Source organism: Lolium perenne, chromosome 1, assembly GCF_019359855.2.
Source record: "Lolium perenne isolate Kyuss_39 chromosome 1, Kyuss_2.0, whole genome shotgun sequence".
NCBI lineage: Eukaryota > Viridiplantae > Streptophyta > Magnoliopsida > Poales > Poaceae > Lolium > Lolium perenne.
This window is the reverse complement of record NC_067244.2, coordinates 156,314,535-156,338,198: the sequence shown is the minus strand read 5'-3', so window position 1 is coordinate 156,338,198 and position 23,664 is coordinate 156,314,535. Positions and strand designations below refer to the sequence as shown.

Genomic DNA, 23,664 nt, shown 5'->3' with positions numbered 1-23,664 from the left:
GTATTGGAAGTACGGAAAAAAGTATCTTGAAACCTATCAACATGAGATCTAGTTTTAAAAATCTCGACGTGAGAATCTCAAAAGTGAAAACGGATCGTAATTTGGACTTACGATTCTCAAGATATTTTATTTTAATAAAAAAATTAGAAAATAAAGGGAAAAGCTGAGAAACCAGCCCCTCTCTCCTCCCTCATCCCCCATCTTACTTCCCATTGCGATACGTGGCGAGCAGGGATACCACACGTCACAGAGATTTTCTGGCACCACAACTCACCACTTGTCATGTGCGAAGCGAGTTGCCTTCCCTTCACGAAGGTCAACTTTTTTCTAACAATTTCCATACAAAATAAAAAATAGAGATTATCTGTTTATTTGGACCGTACCAAATGCGGTCTATCACAAAGAGGCGAATCGAGCTCACTGTAACACCGTGCCCCAAAGATCACAGTTTGGGCTCAGAATTAGAAATCATACATAACATGTGTTATGGAATATATAGGTCGATAAGAAAGTGCATCATTGCCTCGACATTTTCCCTTGGGCCAAATCAGGGTACTCATATAATAATTCATTTGTTAGGCAGCTCTAAAAAACAAGAGGAACCATAAGCTACAAGTTTCCAGGTCAGAAAAATGAAAAATAGAACCAAAAAGGCGCAACTTTCTCTCAAGAGATAGACACCCGATTTTTCTAACCTAATAAAAAGGCCAGTTTCATCGCTTCTAACATTGACATCTCTCTCTTTCTCCCTGCCTGCCTTCTCCTGCACTCGAGACAAAAAGAAATCGCAGCGTGCGCGCGGCCAAAGTGACCAGATTTTGTCTCGCGATGGCGCACCGCGGCAGTCCAGAGATGGCTGCCCTCTCCCTTTCTCACACCAAACCCACCATATTCCACAAGACCACAACACTACATCAGCTTCATTCCGCCATTGGAAAGAAATGAACAATCTAAAAAAAACTTTTCCTCGTGTACACATAAGCAAAAGTTACAAATGAACAATTTCAGAAGTTTTTGTTCGATCGAGGAAATTTAGCATCTAGCTATTCAATCTTGAACCTTGTCACCACTCATGAGAGCGACGCGCCGTCGCGTTAGCCACTTCTTCATCTTCTCCAAGGCGCAACCTGGCAATCCCAAAACTCTAGCTATATATACCTACCAGCATTTCGTAGTGTCCTCGTGATGCATTTGCTTCTTTCTTGTCCCCCTCTTGCAGTAGTATTTAGGATGCTGCGAGCATCGCTCTTGCTCTGATCCCATCGGCGGAGCTTAATTATATATTTATTATTTATTAACTTATTTGTATATCCTTAATTTTATATATTTATTAATTTATCGGCGCACGTCGACGTCGTCCATGGAGTCCGTCGGCGGCGGCGGTAGCATCCCGAGGGCACAGGCGGCATCCTCGCGGCGTCTGGGACGCAGCACCAGCTTGGCCTCCCGCGCCGGCGCCGGCGCTTTCGCCTACGACGGGATGCGCACGGCGCCGCTCTTCTCGTCGGCCAACTTCGCGCGCTCCCTCCGCAAGGCGGCCTCCTTGGGCCACAAGAAGGCCAGCGCAGGCGACGTGGACGCGGCCGCGCCGCCACCCCGGCGGGCGCTGAGCAGCAAGGATCAGAACACCGTCCACACCGCGGACGTCGGAGCTGTGATGCTGTCCCCGCGTCGTTCGCTGACCGAGGAGCCGACGAGGCGGAGGCGGAGCACTGCGGGCACGTCGCCGGAGGAAGCCTCTGGTAAGGGATCATCAACCGGCGCGCTGAGGGAGACGATGGCGCGTAAGATTAAGGAGGGGCTGGAGAAGGAGGAGGCGGCGCACCGGGTGCGCGTGCTCACCGCGCGGCTCCTCCAATGGCGGTTCGCCAACGCCCGGATGGAGATGGCCGTCGCCCGCGCCACGTCCGCTGCCGAGGTGAGCCATCGCCGTGCAGGACGTGCATACTACAGCAGTGCAGTTGCATTGGTTTTTTTCCCGATGGTCATTGGTGAGTCTATGCAATTATCCGTGTGCAGAACAAGCTGTTCTACACGTGGCTGCGCGTGGCGGAGCTGCGCAACATCCAGGCGGCGAAGCGGATCGTGGCGCAGCGGCGGCGGCAGAAGCTGAAGCTGGCAAGGCTGCTGCGGCCGCAGCTCCCCCTCCTCGCCTCGTGGGAGGCCCTTGATCAGCCGCACGCCGACGCCGTCTCAGACCTCACCCGCGTCCTCTCCGCCGCCTGCACCTCCCTCCCCGTGACCGCCGGCGCCCAAGTACTTACCACGCATTCTGTAGTCTGTAGCCACACGCGAAATTCTGTTCACGTCCCTCCATCTGACAGCTCGGTGACTACACCCGCATGCAGGCCGGCGTGGAGTCGCTACACGAGACCATGTTCGCCTGCGTGGGCATGGTGACCGAGATCGAAGCCAACGCCGACGTGTTCTACGCCACGGTACGCACGCACGCAAGAGTCACACTTCAAAGTTCTCTGGATTTCTTCCCGTTTCCTTAACGTTGCTGGCCGGTTCCGGCATGGCCGGCGCCGGTGCGTCTCTGCAGGCCAGCGCCACGAGCGACACGCTGGGCGAGCTGGCGAGGACGATACGGCAGGAGGTGGACGGGCTGGACGAAGCCATGCGGCTGGCCAGGATCGTCACTCGGCTGCAGGTGGGTGGTCGTCTTTCCGCCCACGGTGATGTCTCACCTCACAGGATTAAACCTATTCTGAATCTTGTGTCTTACTGCTGAATCCTTTTCGTTCTTTTTGGACTGATTCGATCATTTTCAGACACCACACCTTTTTGCTACTACTTAATAATGGCCATTAGGCAACAAGTGCCACCATACCTCTTTGCTTAACGACTAGTTTCTGGTGTGCTTCCGGTGCTACAGATGCAGGAAGTGAGCCTCCGATCCAACTTAATTCAGGCGAGGCAGAGGCTTGATCAAGACATGGGAGTCGCCGTCGCCGTCCCGGCCACTGCACCTTCCGGCTGGTGCTTTTGAGCTTTGATCAATCTCACACGCCATTCTTAAAATAAAGATAAGATGCGGGACTTGTGTCACCGTGACAGACTGACGGGAGGCTTCACCTCTCATGAACTCGTTCGTGTATGTATATGTGCTTCCTAATAAATTGCGTTTTTAGATAGTAGTTTGTGCTATTAAGAGAGGTATGTGTATTGCACGGGTGTGTGCCTGTGAATAGTAAACTGAGTCGTTTGTGGTACGAATCTACATTAACATCTTGTAACTTGAATATTTTCGATCTGAACCGTCTCAAATCTTTAATCCAGTTTTTCATCCCCATCCTTCGAGTGGAATCACGGTGAAATATATTTTTATATTATATACATTTTATATCACAGATAACTGTTTTTTTCTATATAGTAGATCAATATCTTGCTGTGTGAACAAAAACAGCTTTGTTTAGACGTGGGCAAATGTCGACAGGTGGCTTCCCGCATAGGTGACAGACGCGGTGTGATAGATTCATGCAGTGTAGGTGCGTTGTCTGACGCCATGGCAGCATTGACGACATACTTGGCAAGGGCTATATAGATCTCTGGCATGAAGATGGACCAACGGTTGATGATAGTATCGGCTTCTGAGGCAAGGGCATGAGGCGCTCGCCAAGGGTCTACTAGACCGGATGTCGGGATGTGTGCTCCTATTTTCCATAGGACGACTCTGTGATGCCCCCGTTAATTACTTGATATGGCGTTGTTCGTATTTAGGGCATGGGGTCCTAACGACGACTTTCTCCACCCATTGTCAGGTTTATAGGCGTTGAGTGATGGCTTTGGGTTGTGTCATGTATGTTCTTGTCAACTCTATGTTGAATAAAATCTAAATAGTAGCCGCATGCATCGATTGATGTGGTGGCTCAGGCTTTCCCATTTTGAAAAATACCATAGTTTTTATTGATCATATGGATGTCGTAACTAAATTAAAAGAACAACCTAAGGATTTAGATCTTGCTGTTGCATTTAGAAATATAATCAGTCCATTACATACCCATGACCAACGGGAAAACGGTATCATTTCAAACACATACCACTAGTAAAGATTAGGCCTTTCAAGACCCTCCATGGCACATGGAAGGTATTTTCCATGTGTGATGCGAGCAATCCGTGATAGATGAAAAACAAATCTGCAGTTCTCCACCGCGCGTGGAGTCGAGACCATCGCACACGGTTTTACTCTACAAAACCGTTTGCTTTACAGCACACACATTTTTTTTTTAGAAATGTGTGTGACAAGGAGGCAATCACACACAATTTTAAACAAAAAGCAGTGTGCGATAAAGTAAGAATAGTAAAAAAATGAAAGGACCAAAATGCAAACTATCAAAAATAAGGTTCATGTGTTTCCCCCGGCCGGGAGATATTTTCCCAAGTCCACACTCATGGTCTAGCCGTTCCAGCGAAAAAAATTATGTGGAGCACCACTGTTGGGTGCTCCTACCTGGTGCGCCACAGAAGTTTTAAGAAATTTTGTGGCGCATGTAGATATATGTCACAAAAATAAATATCTTTCGCGTGACTTCTATGGCGCACGAAATATGCGCCACAGAAAGTTAAAAACATGCGTCACAGATGAGGGTTTTCCTAGTAGTGATCCTACGAATTCACATTCCATGGCCTCACTCGTGGGGCTATACGGCCACATTGTTGTCTTACTGGTGAGTAGCAAGACCAAACTAATTTGTGTAGACAAGCCTCGCACACTACTACCAAATCTATATAGGTTAACCAATGTTAATTATTGTGCTTACATACATATTGCAATCAAAGAAAAGAATAATATATGATTGTTTGCACCATTCAATCATCTTACTAAGAACCCCATGATCTACTTCAACAGAAGAAGTAACTAGATAGCCCATATTTTTTCTTTTAAAAAATCATATACTCCCTCCATCTCGTTGCTTAGGCCGTAAATCAATTTGCACAGTTATTAAGGTAAGACTGGCAGGAGAGAAAGTAATCGCTAGTTTCCTCATTTGCCCCTGCATGCTCGCACGATTAAACCACGTTCCGCACGCGTTGGACTCCTCATTTCCTCTAGACCTCCTCGTTTCTTGGGATAGACCAACAGTTTTTCAGGATCCTGGGTTAATGCGGCTAGGTTTTAAGGAGTGGAAACGGGAAAGCAGGGGAAAATTTGGAAGATTACTGAACCACAACCACCCGCGCCTTAAGCATTGAGTAAATATCGGTAAAAAAATTGCGCCGTAAGCAGTGAGACGGAGGGAGTATCCTTCACCACGGCAGTATATATTCAGCACAACCAGCTGTTGTAGAAGAAAACACTATACCTCTTTACGCGTTCGTCCATCTCTACGGCGTGTGGTTCGCGCGACGACGTAGCACTCGAGAGAGGAGAAGAGCAGCCAGCCGGTGCACGGCGGGTTCTCTCATCTTCGCCATCGACCCGAGGAGAGCATATAGCCTGCGAAGACCGGAGCCAGCGTAGGGTGCAAGAAGCCTCGGCGGCGTCATCGATGCGCCGTCACCGGCGCCGACGCGTGGACTACACTTAAAGTCCATAGCTGCGCCGATCTGCCACACGACGCAGACTCAAGGTATACAACCATGTCCTGCCGCCCATCGATCAACATAGTTGCGCCGATCTTTTCTTATGATTGTATTTCTCTGGTAATGGGACATGTAATCTCTTGTTATACTAGAATGATACCCCGCGCGGTGCAGCGGATATCTCTTTAAGAAATCTAATAAAATACATAAAATTTGGTTTATAGAATATGCAATATTTAGTTGGCCATAGTAGCTTAGACACTAAATTTAATAGCCATGAAATGGATAGGTATTTGAAAATTTCAAGATTGTTATATTTCAGAAGTGTACGTGATTGATTTATATAACGTGAAATCAACCGACTGTAGAACTACAAATGATATGGATGTCTTGCATGAAAAATGCATGCACATTGCGGCATTACGTTGAAAAATATATCATGTATGGTTATGTATATAAGAGCTCATAATTAACACTGAGTCTAATTCGCAAAGAGTTTATTTGGTTGTTAAAACTATTTGATGTTCAAGTTGCACATGACTTAACTATGTAATGATATAGCACGAGGGTGCGATATTATCAAGCGAGCGGCAAATAAAAAGAATGACATTGCTAGTTTAATGGTTAAAAATAGATAATCTAAATATCTTGCATGTAGATATAGAAAATAAATAAAGACTACTATTAGTGGCATGAGGTGGACAAATAATTAGCTAATGAAGTAGATGATGTGGATAGCTTGCATGTTGAGATAGACAAATATTAATTACACTTAGTGAGGTTTTGTTTTATAAGAAGTATAGATATGTGTTTTACTTTGCGGGAAGTCCAAAAAAACATTGCAAAAATACTCAGAAAGCAAAGCAGTTAAACTTCGATGGAAAATACCAAATAAAACCGGTAACGTTCATCCTGGTAGTTCTAGAATTAAAGCCTCATGCCTTTTCCCCCACAATTACGTTCTTCTTCCTCTTCCCTCTTTCTTTGCCATCTCTAGTTTTGGCGTTTCTTATCTATCTCCTCTTCCCCTCCTCCTCCTAAGCCGGAATGGGTGAGGCAACCGACTTTTCCATCAATGGCACTATGGGTGTACGCTGTTGGGGCAGGTCTAGCGACGGCAGGGTTGTGGTTGCTCTCAAAGAGAGTATCAAATCTATTGGAGGTGCTACGTTAAGGTCTGGGGGCATTTCTCCTATTTTCGATCTCAGTTACTTTGTGTTACTCCCTAGTGTTGTTTTGTCACCCTATAAATGTAGGAAGTTTTTTCTGCTCCATTCAACAAAAAATTGTCACGTTGTGTAAGATGTTTTTTCTCTTCCATTAGGCCAACGGAACTTATAACCATTCAATTGAATTTATTTTTCGTTTAGATTATATTTTCCTATTTTGTGTCATGTTCTTTTCCTAACTTTGCGCCTCAAATTTTGCTTTGTGTAGATCGAAATGCACTCTTGTGCATTGGTTCCATGTGAGAGTAGTGTGAGGTATTGTTACTTTACTTTTAGGTTTATGTTGGTTGGAGGACTTGTTGGAAAAAAGTAATATAATGGGTTTGGTTTGTTAGGGTTAGCTGAAAGTGCATTATACTTCTAGGGTGGGCTTGTCGCAACCCATGTTTACGAGGATATCCATTTGTACCCCACGTGCACAACTATGTTTCTAGTTACACATTGTGTACAATTGGGAACGGCTAGCTAGTCTCAATACATGTGCAACCAGGAGAGTGAGTTCATCGCAAACCAGTGCACAATTCGGGAAGGGGGGTGGCTACCTTGTTTGCAACAGAGGGACAGTTGCAACCCTTTTGCAGCTAGGCTAATCAAACTTCTTGTGCAACTGTCTATCTTCTAGGTTCACCCCATGTGTAACTGGGTGTCCATATGCATCATGTGTTCAACTGGGATTAGCTAGTTGTAACCCATGCGTAAGTAGGTGTCTAGTTACACCATGTGTGCAATCCCACCCCTTGTGCAACTCGAGTTGAGGGTAGTCTAAACCCTTACACTGCTGGGGAAGGCGGTCTAGTCGCACCTTGTTTGCAACACGTGCAATTGTGGTGAGGTAGTCATAACCTTGTGTAAGTGTGTGTCCAGTTACAACCCCGTGTGGAAATGGGTGTTTAGTTGCAACATGCCTATAATTTAGGTGGGCCAGTCGCAACTCTTGCAACTGTAGGGACCATGGCGGGTAGTAGTAATCATCTGCAATTGTTGGGGGAGGGGGCATTCTAAATACACCTATGTGCAACTGGTGGGCACCTCGTGGGAAACTAGTGAGCTAGTCGCACCCAGTGTGTAACTCGGGGGAGGGCTAGTCACAACCTGCGTACACCTAGGTGGTCGAGTTGAACCTTATGCACAATTGGGGTGTGTGTGTGGTGGCTCCGTGGGATAAATATATGTCCAATTCTAGTAACAATGATGTACAATTTGAATTATTTTTGAAATACCGTATCAAAATTTATTAGAATTTTTTGTCGCATTTTTTACCTCGATCATTCCTCTTTCATACTATTTTATCTCATGCAATGTATTGGATGCACAGTTACACACTAAGAACTAAGGAGAACACATTTTGAAACATTGATGCTTCAATATTTTCTCTTAGGCAGTTCTTTTTGTGATTTTGTATTTGAATCTTCCTTTTGTTTTATAATGTAATTAGTGGATAACAAATTGACACATGGAGGACTCACGGGCCTACAAAAGTTTTTATATATTTTGTTTCATGCAACGGGATTTGAATCAGTGGTGAGCCGGTGACCAACTACCTAAGGACATATCCAACGCCCCCATGGACATCTTGTGTCCGTTGCGGTCGGCGTCGGCCGAAAGCGAGGCCCAACGACCAACCGCATACAAACCAGGCCACAAATAGGCCGCGAGTCCGGGGTGAGCGTCTATTTGTTTGCCCCGGACTCTCTAGCTGGTCAGAGAGTCAACCACACCCTCTTCTCAGCTCCCACCCCTGTTGCGCCCCTCGACCGCTGACTCGGCCGGTCGACTAGGCAAATAGTTTTGGCCGCGTACCGTTGCAGTCCACGTCGAGGACTCTCGCTGCAGTTGTTGGGTCGCTTGGGGGCCATCGTAGAGGCCTACTTCAAGAGCGCCGTTCACCGTGGTTCATTCTGCCCGCAGCCTGTTGACTGAATTCCTTGCCGGTCGGAAAGGTAATCTGCAGGCCTAGCTGTGCTATTTTTAGTGCATATGAATGCAATGCGGTCCTCATTTGTGTTCTACCCTATGTAGATCATGACCAACAATTCTGATGATTCTTTCTACAACAATGTCATCAACACGTCCTCCGACGAGTCCGATGATGACACCGAGATCCTCTTGGACATGGTCGTGGCCCTTTTCATCCATGATCAGGAGCATCACGAGCAGAAGTTCTGTGATCGGTTAAGGGTCGGCTTCTGGCACTTGAACGCAACCGAGTGGCCGCCATGCACAACTATGGTGGGACTACTTACATGGGACCAATCCCTAGTTCAATGCGTCGTGCATGTGAAGGGGGCGCTTCTGAGGATTATGCGCGGAGTGAGGTGCTATGATGACTACTTCAATTTGAGGGTGGATGCCACATGTAAACTTGGCTTTACTTCATACCAAAAAATGCACTGCGGCAATTAGGATGCTAGCGTATGGAGTATCCGGTGACTTAGTGGATGAGTACATCCGCATAAGCGAGTCCGGTTTCCTTGAGGCAATGGACATGTTCTACAAAGTTGTGGTTGCGGTTTTTGCAGTAGTGTACTTGAGGCAACCAACTGTGCTGATTGTTGACACTACCGAGCTATTGTCAGTCAATGCAACAAGATTTTATGGTATGCTTGAAAGCATAGATTGTATGCACTGAGAATGAAAGAGCAGTCCAATTGAGTGGCAAGGTCAGTACCATGGCCATACAAATGGGTGGACGGTCATACTTGAGGCGGTTGCATCTCAAGATCTTTGGATTTGGCACTCTTTAATTAGCATGGCAAACTCTAACAATGATATTACACTAGTAGAAAATGGAGCATCCATCTAAGCCTTTGGTACCGGTTCCCTAACGAACCGGTACCAAAGGGGTCATTGTTTGGGACCTCTGGCGGGCGAGGAGCTTTGGCACCGGTTGGTGAGGGGCTTTCGTACCGGTTCGTGACGAAAGGTCTTCGGCCAGAGGTACAGGCTCATGTGGGGCCAGGGCTGGACCTTTCGTACCGGTTCGTTAGGGTGCCACCGTATAATCACACCGCGAGCCCGTCCCTGGCTCCTTCATCTCATTTTTCTCTTCTTCCTCTCTCACACTCTAAATTCTTTTACACCTCTCACACTCCAACAAATCTCTATTTTTTCTCCACCATTTTAACAAGATTAAGGGCATACATCTATCCAAGGGTTAGCAATATCATCCTTCCTTTCGGCGTTCCTAATTTAGCTCATTTCTTTGGTAGTTTTAACTCGTACTATTTTTCTATTGCTAGCAAGGTGTTCGATGAAATGCCTAAGTTAGGGATTTTTTTATATGCAATTTGAGCTGAAATTATGGTATGTTTTGTAGGTTTTAATTAGTATCATCCCCGTCTTCACCGCCGTCGATCGCCAACATCATCCCCTAGCCGGCACCGTACCACCTCGGTGAGCCTCTTCTTTTTTATAATTTTTTTTAGTTTTATGTGATGAACATGAATATTAATTAAGTTGGTCACTCATATATCCACGATGTTGTGTAATTAATGATTTTTGATATACATATAAAATGCAGATGAGTCGACAATGGATGTACGGTGACCGGTGTCATCCCGAGTTCATTAATGGCATGCATTATTTTCTCAACGTGGCTGAGGCAAACAGGCGGTCGAATGGTTTCATCTATTGTCCATGTAGTTCCTGTAAGAATATGCAGGATTACTCTACCATTCACGTCCACCTGCTGGAGAACGGTTTCATGCCCAGCTATAATTGTTGGACCAAGCACGGAGAAAGAGGGGTTATATTGGAAGACAGCGAAGAAGAAGAGGATAGTGACAACTATCCCTTATTCACTGAAGACGGTGATAGTAGAATGGGGGAAGACGAAGCTGAAGAAGAGCCCATTTTCGATGAGCCAATTTTTGATGACCCGGATGACGATTTGGGTCGGGCCATTCTTGAAGGAGAGGTTGAAGTTGGAGAAAATGTTAGAGGATCACAACAAACTGTTGTACCCAAATTGCGAAAATGGACAGAAAAAGCAGGGTACCACGCTGGAATTGCTGCAATGGAAGGCAGATAATGGTACTTCTGACAAGGGATTTGAAAAGTTGCTGAAAATAATAAAGAAGATGCTTCCAGGGGAGAACGTATTGCCCTCTAGTTCGTACGAAGCAAAGAAGGTTGTCTGCCCTCTAGGATTAGAGGTGCAGAAGATACATGCATGCATCAATGACTGTATCCTCTACCGCAAGGAGTACGAGAATTTCAATGCATGCCCGGTATGTAGTGCATTGAAGTATAAGATCAGGCGAGATGACCCTGTCGATGTTGAGGGCGAGTCCAACCCCAGGAAGAGGGTTCCAGCGAAGGTGATGTGGTATGCTTCTATAATACCACGGTTGAAACGTTTGTTCCAGAACAAAGAGCATGCCAAGTTGTTGCGATGGCACAAAGAGGACCGTAAGAAAGATGTGATGCTGAGACACCCCGCTGACGGGTCGCAGTGGAGAAAAATCGACAGAGAGTTCAAGTCATTTTCAGATGATGCAAGGAACTTAAGATTTGGTCTAAGTACAGATGGCTTTAATTCTTTCGGGGAGCAGAGCTCCAGTCATAGCACTTGGCTAGTGAATCTATGTATCTATAACCTTCCTCCTTGGTTGTGCATGAAGCGGAAGTTCATTATGATGCCAGTGCTCATCCAGGGCTCGAAGCAACCCGGTAACGACATTGATGTGTACCTGAGGCCATTGGTTGAAGAACTTTTAGAGTTGTGGCGTGAAGAAGGTGTACCTGTGTGGGATGAGCACGAACAAAAGGGATTTAACCTACGAGCGTTGTTATTTGTAACCATCAATGATTGGCCTGCTCTTGGTAACATTTCAGGGCAGTCAAACAAGGGATACAATGCATGCGCACACTGTTTAGGTGAGACTGACAGTAATTATTTGGGAAACAAGAATGTGTACCTGGGGCATCGTCGATTTCTTCCAAAACAACATCACGTAAGAAAGAGAGGAAAGCATTTCGGAGGTGAGGCAGATAACCGAACGAAGCCTACCCGCCCTACTGGGGAAGTTATATATGATATGTTCAAGGATTTAAAAGTGATCTTTGGAAAGGGTCCCGGCGGACAATCTGTTCTGCATGATGTTGACGGACACGTACCCATGTGGAAGAAGTCGATATTTTGGGAGCTACCCTACTGGAAATTCTTAGAGGTTCACTCTGCAATCGACGTGATGCACGTGACGAAAAATCTTTGCGTGAACCTGCTAAACTTCTTGGGCGTGTATGGGAAAACAAAAGATACACCGGATGCACGGCAGGACCAGCAAAGTATCCACGAAGGAAACAACCTGAATCCAGAGAAGTATCAAGGTCCTGCCAGCTACGCTCTTACCAAAGAGGAGAAGGAGATCTTTTTTTAAGTCCTAAGTAGCATCAAGGTTCCGTCTGGCTTCTCGTCGAATATAAAGGGAGTAATAAACAAGTCAGAGAAAAAGTTTCAAAACCTAAAGTCTCATGACTGCCACATGATTATGACACAATTACTTCCGGTTGCATTGAGGGGGCTTCTGCCGGAAAATGTTCGAGTACCCATTGTGAAGCTATGTGCATTCCTCAATGCAATTTCTTAGAAGGTGATCAATCCACTTACTCTACAAAATTTACATAAGGATGTGGTCCAATGTCTAGTCAGCTTTGAGTTCGTGTTCCCACCATCCTTCTTCAATATTATGACACATCTCCTAGTTCACCTGGTCGAAGAGATTGGCGTTCTCTGTCCTGTATTTCTACACAACATGTTCCCCTTTGAGAGATTCATGGAAGTCTTAAAGAAGTACGTTCATAACTGTGCTAGGCCAGAAAGAAGCATCTCCAAGGGCTATGGAACAGAGGAGGTCATTGAGTTTTGTGTTGACTTTATTCCTGACCTTAAGCCGATCGGTGTTCCTGAATCGCGCTATGAGGGGAGACTGCGTGGAAAAGGCACGCTAGGAAACAAAGCAACAACGTGTATGGACGGATATTCTTTCACTCAAGCACACTACACAGTTCTACATAATTCCATCTTGGTGGCTCCGTACAAAGAGGAACACAAGGATATCTTACGCTCTAAATACCCGGAGCAACGTGAAGATTGGATTGATGGAGAACACATGAAGTCTTTTGGCGGTTGGTTGCAAACACGTCTCATGAATGTCACTGATGACGAGCAGCTGTACTTGTTGGCCAAGCAACCATCTTCTACTATATTGACTTTTCAAGGGTACGAGATTAATGGGAACACATTTTACACATTCGCCCAAGACAAAAAGAGCACCAACCAAAACAGTGGTGTCCGCTTTGATGCAGAAGATGACAATGGGAACAAGGTCACATATTATGGGTACATAGAGGAGATATGGGAACTTGACTATGGACCTAATTTCAAGGTCCCTTTGTTCCGGTGCAAATGGTTCAACCTTTGAAAGACGAGTGCAGGTAGACCCGCAGTACGTAATGACTACAGTGGATCTCAAGAATCTAGGGTACGACACCGAACCATTCGTCCTAGCCAGTGAAGTGGCTCAGGTTTTTTATGTGAAGGACATGTCTAGCAAACCGAAAAAAAGAAAAGAAAGGCAAGAGGACACATCATACGATGAGCCAAAGCGGCACATAGTTCTTTCAAGGAAAAAGAAACATCGTGGGAGTAGAGGACAAGACAGACATGTCAGAAGATTATAATAAGTTTGATGATATTCCACCCTTCAAGGTAAAAACTGACCCAAGCATCATCTTAAATAATGAAGATTGTCCCTTTCTTCTGACGAAAGCTTTGAGTCAGCTTTGAGTCAGAAGAAAGGGAAACAGACGAAGAAAACTCAGAAGACTAGCTAGATAGGGATCATAACTTGTGTATCTCAATATGGAAATCACTTTTGTGTAATGATGTTACTGTATGTAAGATATTAACAATGGAGATGGTTGGCTTGTTTTACTAGTTAAGTAGCTTTCACGGGCTTGCAGGGAAATTTTTCCGAGGCGGAACTTCCGAATATGCCATATATAGGGCATGTGCACCAAGGGCATATTCAAGAAGTTCCGCCACGGGAGATTTCCCAACCCTTTCCCCAACATTGTTAGAGGAGATGGAGTCTTTCACGGGCTTGTAGGGAAATTTTTCCGAGGCGGAACTTCCGAAGATGCCATAGGGCGTGTGCACCAAGGGCATCTTTGAGAAGTTCCGCCACGGGAGATTTCCCAACCCTTTCCCCAACATTGTTAGAGGAGATGGAGTCTTTCACGGGCTTGTAGGGAAATTTTTCCGAGGCGGAACTTCCGAAGATGCCATAGGGCATGTGCACCAAGGGCATCTTCGAGAAGTTCCGCCACGGGAGATTTCCCAACCCTTTCCCCAACATTGTTAGAGGAGATGGAGTCTTTCACGGGCTTGCAGGGAAATTTTTCCGAGGCGGAACTTCCGAAGATGCCATAGGGCGTGTGCACCAAGGGCATCTTCGAGAAATTCCGCCACAGGAGTTTTCCCAACCCTTTCCTCCATCCATTGTGATGAAACTCTCCATCCATGTTGGCTTGTTGAGCTGCTTGCCATGGCGTATCGATGCTCCTTTTATAGGCACGACGCCTGATGGCGTGTACAGCACACGTCCGTTGGGAACCCCAAGAGGAAGGTATGATGCGCACAGTAGCAAGTTTTCCCTCAGAAAGAAACCAAGGTTTATCGAACCAGGAGGAGCCAAGAAGCACGTTGAAGGTTGATGGCGGAGGGATGTAGTGCGGCGCAACACCAGGGATTCCGGCGCCAACGTGGAACCTGCACAACACAACCAAAGTACTTTGCCCCAACGAAACAGTGAGGTTGTCAATCTCACCGGCTTGCTGTAACAAAGGATTAACCGTATTGTGTGGAAGATGATTGTTTGCAGAAAACTTGATAAAGAACAAGTATTGCGATGGATTGTATGCGATGTAAAGAATAGGACCGGGGTCCACAGTTCACTAGAGGTGTCTCTCCCATAAGATAAATAGCATGTTGGGTGAACAAATTACAGTCGGGCAATTGACAAATAGAGAGGGCATGACAATGCACATACATGATATGATAAATATAGTGAGATTTAATTGGGCATTACGACAAAGTACATAGACCGCTATCCAGCATGCATCTATGCCTAAAAAGTCCACCTTCAGGTTATCATCCGAACCCCTTCCAGTATTAAGTTGCAAACAACAGACAATTGCATTAAGTATGGTGCGTAATGTAATCAACAACTACATCCTTGGACATAGCATCAATGTTTTATCCCTAGTGGCAACAGCACATCCACAACCTTAGAACTTTCTGTCACTGTCCCAGATTTAATGGAGGCATGAACCCACTATCGAGCATAAATACTCCCTCTTGGAGTTAAGAGCAAAAACTTGGCCAGAGCCTCTACTAATAACGGAGAGCATGCAAGATCATAAACAACACATAGGTAATAGATTGATAATCACCATAACATAGTATTCTCTATCCATCGGATCCCGACAAACACAACATATAGAATTACAGATAGATGATCTTGATCATGTTAGGCAGCTCACAAGATCCAACAATGAAGCACATAAGGAGAAGACGACCATCTAGCTACTGCTATGGACCCATAGTCCAGGGGTGAACTACTCACTCATCACTCCGGAGGCGATCATGGCGATGAAGAGTCCTCCGGGAGATGATTCCCCTCTCCGGCAGGGTGCCGGAGGCGATCTCCAGAATCCCCCGAGATGGGATTGGCGGCGGCGGCGTCTCTGGAAGGTTTTCCGTATCGTGGCTCTCGGTACTGGGGGTTTCGCGAGGGAGGCTTTAAGTAGGCGAAAGGGTAGCGCAGGGGGGCACACGAGGGCTCCACACGCTAGGGCCGCGCGGCCAAGGCCTGGGCCGCGCCGCCCTAGTGTGGCGGCGCCTCGTGGCCCCACTTCCTTTCCCCCTCGGTCTTCTGGAAGCTTCGTGCAAAAATAGGACCCTGGGCGTTGATTTCGTCCAATTCCGAGAATATTTCCTTACTAGGATTTCTGAAACCAAAAACAGCAGAAAACAGCAACTGGCTCTTCGGCATCTTGTTAATAGGTTAGTGCCGGAAAATGCATAAATACGACATATAATGTGTATAAAACATGTAGATATCATCAATAATGTAGCATGGAACATAAGAAATTATTGATACGTCGGAGACGTATCAACGCCGCTTCTACATTGTCTTCTTCCTCCGATAGGGCGTCCTGCGCTACATGCTTTATCTCATCGAGCAGGGCGTCCTTATCCTGCTGACAGCTTTAGTACCGGTTGCACCCACCAGCCGGTACTAAAGGTTACCCACGCGTCCTTATCCCACCGACAGTTTTGTTACATGACAGAAAAAACACCTTTAGTACCGGTTGCACCCACCAGCCGGTACTAAATGTTACCCACGCGTCCTTATCCCACCGACAGTTTTGTTACATGACAGAAAACCACCTTTAGTACCGGTTGCACCCACCAGCCGGTACTAAAGGTTTGCCGCGCCATTGCGTTCCCGCCTATTTTATTCTCGCGCTTTCCACCGGTTCCCGCCTCTGTCTTCCCGCCTCCGTCATCCCGCCATTTTTTCACTATATATATGTAGGCTTGGCCTCCATTTACATATCACATCTAGACTCATATCTGCAAACCTCATCATTCTCTCCCATGGCTTCCATCGTATCTCTAACCCCCCAGGAGGCGGAGGCGCTTTGCGCCTCGAACTACCCCTGCCCGCCGGGCTACCGCGTCCCGACCGGCTGGTTGCTAAGGGTCGGAGGCATACCGGTCCCTCCAGTGCCTCTAGGTGTGGCGCGCGAGATGGCCATCACGAACCACTACTACTTCGAGCTCACGCCAGAGCAGCGGAGGAATCCCCAGTGGCATCCCGACTACAGCCCGACTTGGGAAAGCTTCTTCATCAATCGGCGTGAGAGGGCGCTTGCTAGGCACGAGGAGGGCGGCCCGCCTCCTTCGAACTTCAACGAGGCCGGCCGTCGGCTGTGGTGGCGCGACCGGACTCTCCAGGGCGTCATGGCCTACCGTGGCCCCCGCCTGCGCTACCCTCAGTCCCAGCCCACGCGTGCTCTCCCGCCGAGGTTCGACTACCGCGACCCCAATGCTAGCGACGATGATGATGGCGACTACGACGATTACAGTGGGGAGTACTATAGGGCTAGGCACGAGTATGACTGAATGACTCGAACAGTCAAATCTGGCCATGTATCTTAATTTTTAGTTGAGCTATGTACTTTTAATTCGAGTTCAATCGTAATAAAATTTTATTCCCGCCCTTTCTTTCTCGCCTTTTTTCTCCCACGCGCGGCGTCGTGGCGGGAAACTTAAAAGAAAAGGAACATAAAGGAAAAAGAATACAAAAAGAAAAAGGAACAGCAAATAAGAAATAGAAAATAAGAAATAGAAAAGAAAAGAAAAAAAGAGAAATAGAAAATAAGAAATAGAAAATAATAAATATAAAAGAAAAGAAACATACAAGAAAAGAAAAAAGAAAAGAAAAAGAAACATAAAAAAAGAAACAGAAAAGAAAAAAAGAAAAAGAAAAGAAACAGCAAAAGAAAAGAAAAAAAGAGAAATAGAAAATAAGAAATAGAAAAGAAAAGAAACATACAAGAAAAGAAAAAAAGAAAAGAAAAAGAAACAGAAAAGAAAAAAGAAATAGAAAAGGAAAAAGAAATAGAAAAGAAACAGCAAAAGAAAAGAAAACAGTAAAAGAAAAAAGAAAACAAAAAAAACCCTTTGGTACCGGTTGGTACCACCAACCGGTACGAAAGGTACCACCAACCGGTACGAAAGGTCTTTTGTACCGGTTGGTGGTACCAACCGGTACCAAAGGGGGTTCGCCTCCATTACACTTAGCCGCGCAGGGAAAATTCCCCCACACGCACAGGAGACCGCGCGTGCCGTCCACGCCGCCGCGCACCACGCCTTCGCCGCCGTCGCGCACCACGCCTTCGCCGCCATCCGTCGTCAGCGCCACGCCGTCGCCGTCGTCCATGCCGTCGCGCACCACGCCATCGCCACGCCGCGCCTCTGCGGGTATGTCTTGGGCCGCACCCGTCGCCTCCCTCCCCTTCTCCGGCGCCGTTGGCCGCCGCCGATGCGCCGCCACCGCGCGAGACCGTGGCCGCCGCCGCTACGCGCCACGCCGCCGTGAACGAGTACTGCTGGAGGCCGTCGCCGTCCGCGCCACGCCGCCGCACACCACCGGTCGACGCCGCACACAAGGTGCTCGACGGAATGGCCGAGCGGCGCGAGCACGGCGTCGGCCCGATGGCGACCTCGCCGGTAGGCGTGGAGCGCTAGGCGAGCGTGAGCACGGCGTCGCAGCGCGCGCATGGCGTCAGACGCCTTGCCGATGTCGATGGCGCGGGCCTCGGATGCGGGCAGGGCAGCAGAGATGGCAGCGCGTGCTGGGGCTATGCGGCGGCGGCGTGGCGTGGGCCTGGGCGCGGTGGTGGTCTGGGACTGCTTGGCTTGGCCGCGGGCGTGCGTGGGGCTGCTGCTGGTTTGGTCAAGGCGGCGAGCGGCGGCGTGCAGCGTGGAGGCGGCCGGGTCGGGACGTCTTGCTTGCGGAAGTGGCACGTGGCTCACGCGTGAGAGCGAGGAGGGAGCGGGCGGATGCGAGGGGTGGCGCTGCGTGGAGGCGATTGGCGGCGGCTATGCGCGTGCGGGCTGGATTGCAGCGGCGAGGTGAGCTCGGAGGTGAGCGGCGAGGGATGGATTGCAGCGGCGAGGTAAGCTCGGAGGCGCTCTGGCGTTGGTCGGTCGGGCGGAGTTGCCACCGGTGGTGCTTGCCGATGTCGGGTCCCAATTTCGAGCATCACGCCCGCCGCAGACGCCCCGCCGCGCCGCAGACGCCCCGCCGCGCCGCAGACGCCCACGCTGGCGACGCCAAGCCGCGCTCTGCGGCTTCGTCGACACCACCCTTAGCGCCAAGTAGAAGAGAGAGAGCGAGAGGAGGAGGGGAACGCCGAGTCCTTAGCGCCGAGTCTGTGGCGGTGCCGCCGCGACATAGAGAGAAGAGCGACAGGAGGAGCGCCGAGTGTTAGGGTTAGGGTCGAGAAAAAGAGAGAAGAGCGAGAGGAGGAGGGGGAACGCCGAGACCGTGGCCGTGGCTGAGTCCGTGGCGGTGCCGCCGCGACATAGAGTTAGGGTCGAGAAATAGGAGCACCAAGTATTAGGGTTAGGGTTATTGCTTTCTTCATTTCAATTGTTATCCATCTAGCAATCTGTTATATGATCATGACATGATGAATGAATATAATTGCTTTCTTAATTTTGTAGTGACATTGAGGTATGGCGGACGGCACCTTCGTCCGAGATGAGGAGGGGGAAGAAGCGGTGCAGAAATTGATCTATGAGAGTGCCCGTGGTACGGAACCCGATGGAGATGACAACGAGTTTGAAGACTTTCTGAATGATTTCGGCGAGGGACTTGAGTCTGAACAAGTTAGAAGAGACAAAGAAGTGTCCATAACAAACTCCGGCGAGGTGTATATTTATGTATCAATTAGTCTATGTTCATCCCTAGATGCATTCATTTATTTGTATTGCACTTATTAACGAATAATTTTTTCTTTTAGCCTTCTGCATCATCGAGCAAGTCCGTTAAAACAAAACGAGGCCCGACGAGAGTGTTAAAGAGCGAGGGCAGGTTAGCCCTCACGACATTTAAGGCTAATGGTGAACCGGAGCATCCCAAAGAGTACTGTCGCAAATTTACAAATCAAGCCGGAGTTCTTGTTAGGGACCATGTACCGATCAACATTCAAGAGTGGAATAAGCCGAAGAAAGCGTGGACTGAAGCTAGTTATGTCAACGACGCGATGATTTTTTTTTCTTTGGGACAGTCTACTGACACGATTCAGCCTACTGGAAGACATGACGGAAGGCCAGAAGAATAAAGTCAGGGAATGGACATGGAAGAAGATGGCCATACAATTCCAGACTTGGAAGAAAAATTTATGGGACAAATATAAGAATGAAGATCCAGTATTCGATGATAATCTAGTGAAGATAAAAGATCACTGGCCCGAATTTAAGAGGTATAAGCAATCGTCTACTTTTGTGTCCCGATCGGTCACAAATACGAAAAATGCTTCAAAGAAGAAATTTGGCATCATTTGGGGTTAGGTGGCTACAAGACTGCCATTCCGAAGTGGACAGCGTTTGAATATAAACTGATGGATGCAGGAATTGATGGGGTTCGTAGCATAGAAAACAAAAAAATTTCCTACCGCAAGACGAATAAATCCAAGATCTAATCTATGGAACACCCAAGATCTAATCTACAAGATCGGAGCAACGAGATTGATGTGAGACTAACCCTCGAAGATTTCCAAAGCCTACGAGATTAGATCTCATTGTTGGTGTAGACGATCATCCCCAGTGCTGCAATCCGGCAGCACTTCCATACTCGGTCGCGCGTACGGTGTCGATATATCCCCTACCTCTCCCCGTTCCAGCGGGCATCGGAGGTGTGGTAGATCTCCACGGAATCCCAGCAGCACGACGGCGTGGTGATGGTGGTGGAGAAGAATTGCTGCAGGGCTTCGCCTAAGCCTGCGCAGCATATGGAGGAGGAAGAGAGGGGGCGGCCAGGGTTTTCTGGATGGTGTGGTGGCCGGCTACCCCCTCCCCTCTTTATATCGGGGAGGGGTCGGCCTAGGGTTCCCCCTGGGCCCCACCTATCCCTTTTGGCCAGCCATGGGGGGAGACTTTTCTTCCCCCTCAAGCCTTCCCCTTATCTCTTCGTTTAAACACTTTATTTTAGAGATAGATCTTATCTCTAGATTTAAACCATTTAAATTAAGAGATAGATCTTATCTCCAAGGGGTAGGCCGGCCTGGGCCCACATGTCATAGTGGGTAGGACCCACCATGCCATGTGGCGCCTATGTGGCCTCTCCCGTGGTGGTGGGCCCACTGGTGGCCCTCTATAACCTTCTAGAAGCTCCGGTCAAAACACCGGACTTTTTCCCGAACCCCGGAAAATGACTTCCCTTATATGAATCTGATTCTCCGGACCATTCCGGGCCTCCTCGTGATGTCCTGGATCCATCCGAGACTCCGAACAAAAAATTTGGACTCCATCTCATATTCCAAATCTACTTATGCGACATCGAACCTTAAGCGCGTCACCCTACGGTTCGTGAACTATGTAGACATGGTCGAGACTCCTCTCCGAGCAATAACCAATAGCGGGATCTTGAGATCCATAATGGCTCCCACATATTCAACGATGACTTAGTGATCGATTGAACCATTTACATACGATGCCGATTCCCTTTGTCACGCGATATTTTACTTGTCCGAGGTTCGATCATCGGTATCTTCATACCTTGTTCAACCTCGTTACCGACAAGTACTCTTTACTCGTACCGTGGTATGTCATCTCTTATGATCCAATCATATGCTTGCAAGCTAATCAGATAACATTCCACTGAGAGGGCCCAGAGTATATCTATCCGTCATCAGGATGGACAAATCCCACTATTGATCCATATGCCTCAACTCACACTTTCCAAATACTTAATCCCATCTTTATAACCACCCATTTACGCAATGGCGTTTGATGTAATCAAAGTACCCTTCCGGTGTAAGTGATTTACATGATCTCATGGTCGAAGGACTAGGTAACTGATACGTCTCCGACGTATCGATAATTTCTTATGTTCCATGCCACATTATTGATGATATCTACATGTTTTATGCATACTTTATGTCATATTTATGCGTTTTCCGGAACTAACCTATTGACGAGATGCCGAAGGGCCAGTTGCTATTTTCTGCTGTTTTTGGTTTCAGAAATCCTAGTAAGGAAATATTCTCGGAATCGGACGAAATCAACGCCCAGCATCTTAGGATCACGCGAAGCTTCCAGAACACCCGAGAGAGGCCAGAGGGGGGCCACAGGCCCACCAGACACTACCCCGGCGCGGCCAAGGGGGGGGGCCCGCGCCCCCCTGTTGTGTCGTCGCCTCGTTGACCTTCTGACGCCGCCTCTTCGCCTATATAAAGGTCTCTGACCTAAAACACGATACGGAAAAGCCACGGTACGAGAAACCTTCCAGAGCCGCCGCCATCGCGAAGCCAAGATCTGGGGGACAGGAGTCTCTGTTCCGGCACGCCGCCGGGACGGGGAAGTGCCCCCGGAAGGCATCTCCATCGACATCACCGCCATCTTCATCACCGCTGCCGTCTCCCATGAAGAGGGAGTAGTTCTCCCTCGAGGCTAAGGGCTGTACCGGTAGCTATGTGGTTAATCTCTCTCCTATGTACTTCAATACAATAATCTCATGAGCTGCCTTACATGATTGAGATTCATATGATGATGCTTGTAATCTAGATGTCATTATGCTAGTCAAGTGGATTTTACTTATGTGATCTCCGGAGACTCCTTGTCCCACGTGTGTAAAGGTGACAGTGTGTGCACCGTGTGGGTCTCTTAGGCTATATTTCACAGAATACTTCTTCACTGTTATGAATGGCATAGTGAAGTGCTTATTTATATCTCTTTATGATTGCAATGTGTTTTGTATCATAATATATCTGTGTGCTACTCTAGTGATGTTATTAAAGTAGTTTATTCCTCCTGCACGGTGTAATGGTGACAGTGTGTGCATCGTGTAGTACTTGGCGTAGGCTATGATTGTGATCTCTTGTAGATTATGAAGTTAACTATTGCTATGATGGTATTGATGTGATCTATGCCTCCTTTCGTAGCGTGAAGGTGACAGTGTGCATGCTATGTTAGTACTTGGTTTGGTTATGTTGATCTGTCATGCACTCTAAGGTTATTTAAATATGAACATTGAATATTGTGGAGCTTGTTAACTCCGGCATTGAGGGTTCGTGTAATCCTACACAGTTAGTGGTGTTCATCATCCAACAAGAGGGTGTAGAGTCTAGCATCTATTTATTTATTCTGTTATGTGATCAATGTTGAGAGTGTCCACTAGTGAAAGTATGATCCCTAGGCCTTGTTCCTAAATACTGCTATCGCTGCTTGTTTACTGTTTTACTACATCTTTACTTCCTGCAATATTACTACCATCAACTGCACGCCAGTAAGCACTTTTCTGGCGCCGTTACTACTGCTTATATTCATTCATACCACTTGTATTTCACTATCTCTTCGCCGAACTAGTGCACCTATTAGGTGTGTTGGGGACACAAGAGACTTCTTGCTTTGTGGTTGCAGGGTTGCATGAGAGGGATATCTTTGACCTCTTCCTCCCTGAGTTCGATAAACCTTGGGTGATCCACTTAAGGGAAACTTGCTGCTGTTCTACAAACCTCTGCTCTTGGAGGCCCAACACTGTCTACAAGAATAGAAGCACCCGTAGACATCAAGCTATTTTCTGGCGCCGTTGCCGGGGAGGAAAGGTAAAAGGCACTCACACACCGGATCCCGGCAACGAAGCTATTTTCTGGCGCCGTTGCCGGGGAGGAAAGGTAAAAGGCACTCATACTCCGGTCCCAGGTAAAGTACTTTTCTGTTGCCGTTGTGTGTGTGCTCGAAGCTATTTCCTTTAGATCCTGCAATTGCATCTTTTTGTTTCTTGTTTACACTAGTTAGGCATAATGGACAACAATGAGCTTCTTATTCTATTTCCTGATTTAAGACATGGATGGTTTGATGCGAAAATTAAAAAACCTATGGAACATATTAGTATGAACGCTTTGAACACCATTGTTGCTAATGATATGGAAAATTCTAAGCTTGGGGAAGCTGGCTTTGATGAGCATGATATTTTTAGTCCCCCAAGCATTGAGGAGAAAATTTACTTTAATGATACTTTGCCTCCTATTTATGATGATTATACTGATATTGGTCTTTTAGTACCGCCTGTTATGGAGGATAAATTTGATTATGATTATATTATGC

The 23,664-nt window shown here is 47.3% G+C and overlaps 1 protein-coding gene across 1 annotated transcript; it reads left to right on the top strand.

The window, feature by feature from the left end:
- The first annotated feature begins 1,178 nt into the window (after nucleotides 1–1,178).
- LOC127308930 (QWRF motif-containing protein 7) lies at nucleotides 1,179–3,295 on the top strand. The gene is made up of 5 exons (XM_051339870.2): nucleotides 1,179–1,918; nucleotides 2,020–2,256; nucleotides 2,349–2,438; nucleotides 2,546–2,653; nucleotides 2,879–3,295. The coding sequence occupies exons 1-5, from the start codon at nucleotides 1,361–1,363 to the stop codon at nucleotides 2,990–2,992; spliced, it is 1,107 nt and encodes a 368-aa protein (XP_051195830.1). The 5' UTR covers nucleotides 1,179–1,360; the 3' UTR covers nucleotides 2,993–3,295.
- Nucleotides 3,296–23,664: the final 20,369 nt, after the last annotated feature.

What these genes read in the sequence shown, in the direction of transcription:
- LOC127308930 (XM_051339870.2), top strand. Translation starts at nt 1,361, where the DNA reads ATGGAGTCCGTCGGCGGCGGCGGTAGCATCCCGAGGGCACAGGCGGCA. An exon ending in CCGTGACCGCCGGCGCCCAA is followed by an intron (nt 2,257 to 2,348) that starts GTACTTACCACG and finishes ACCCGCATGCAG; the next exon opens with GCCGGCGTGGAGTCGCTACA. An exon ending in CCGACGTGTTCTACGCCACG is followed by an intron (nt 2,439 to 2,545) that starts GTACGCACGCAC and finishes GCGTCTCTGCAG; the next exon opens with GCCAGCGCCACGAGCGACAC.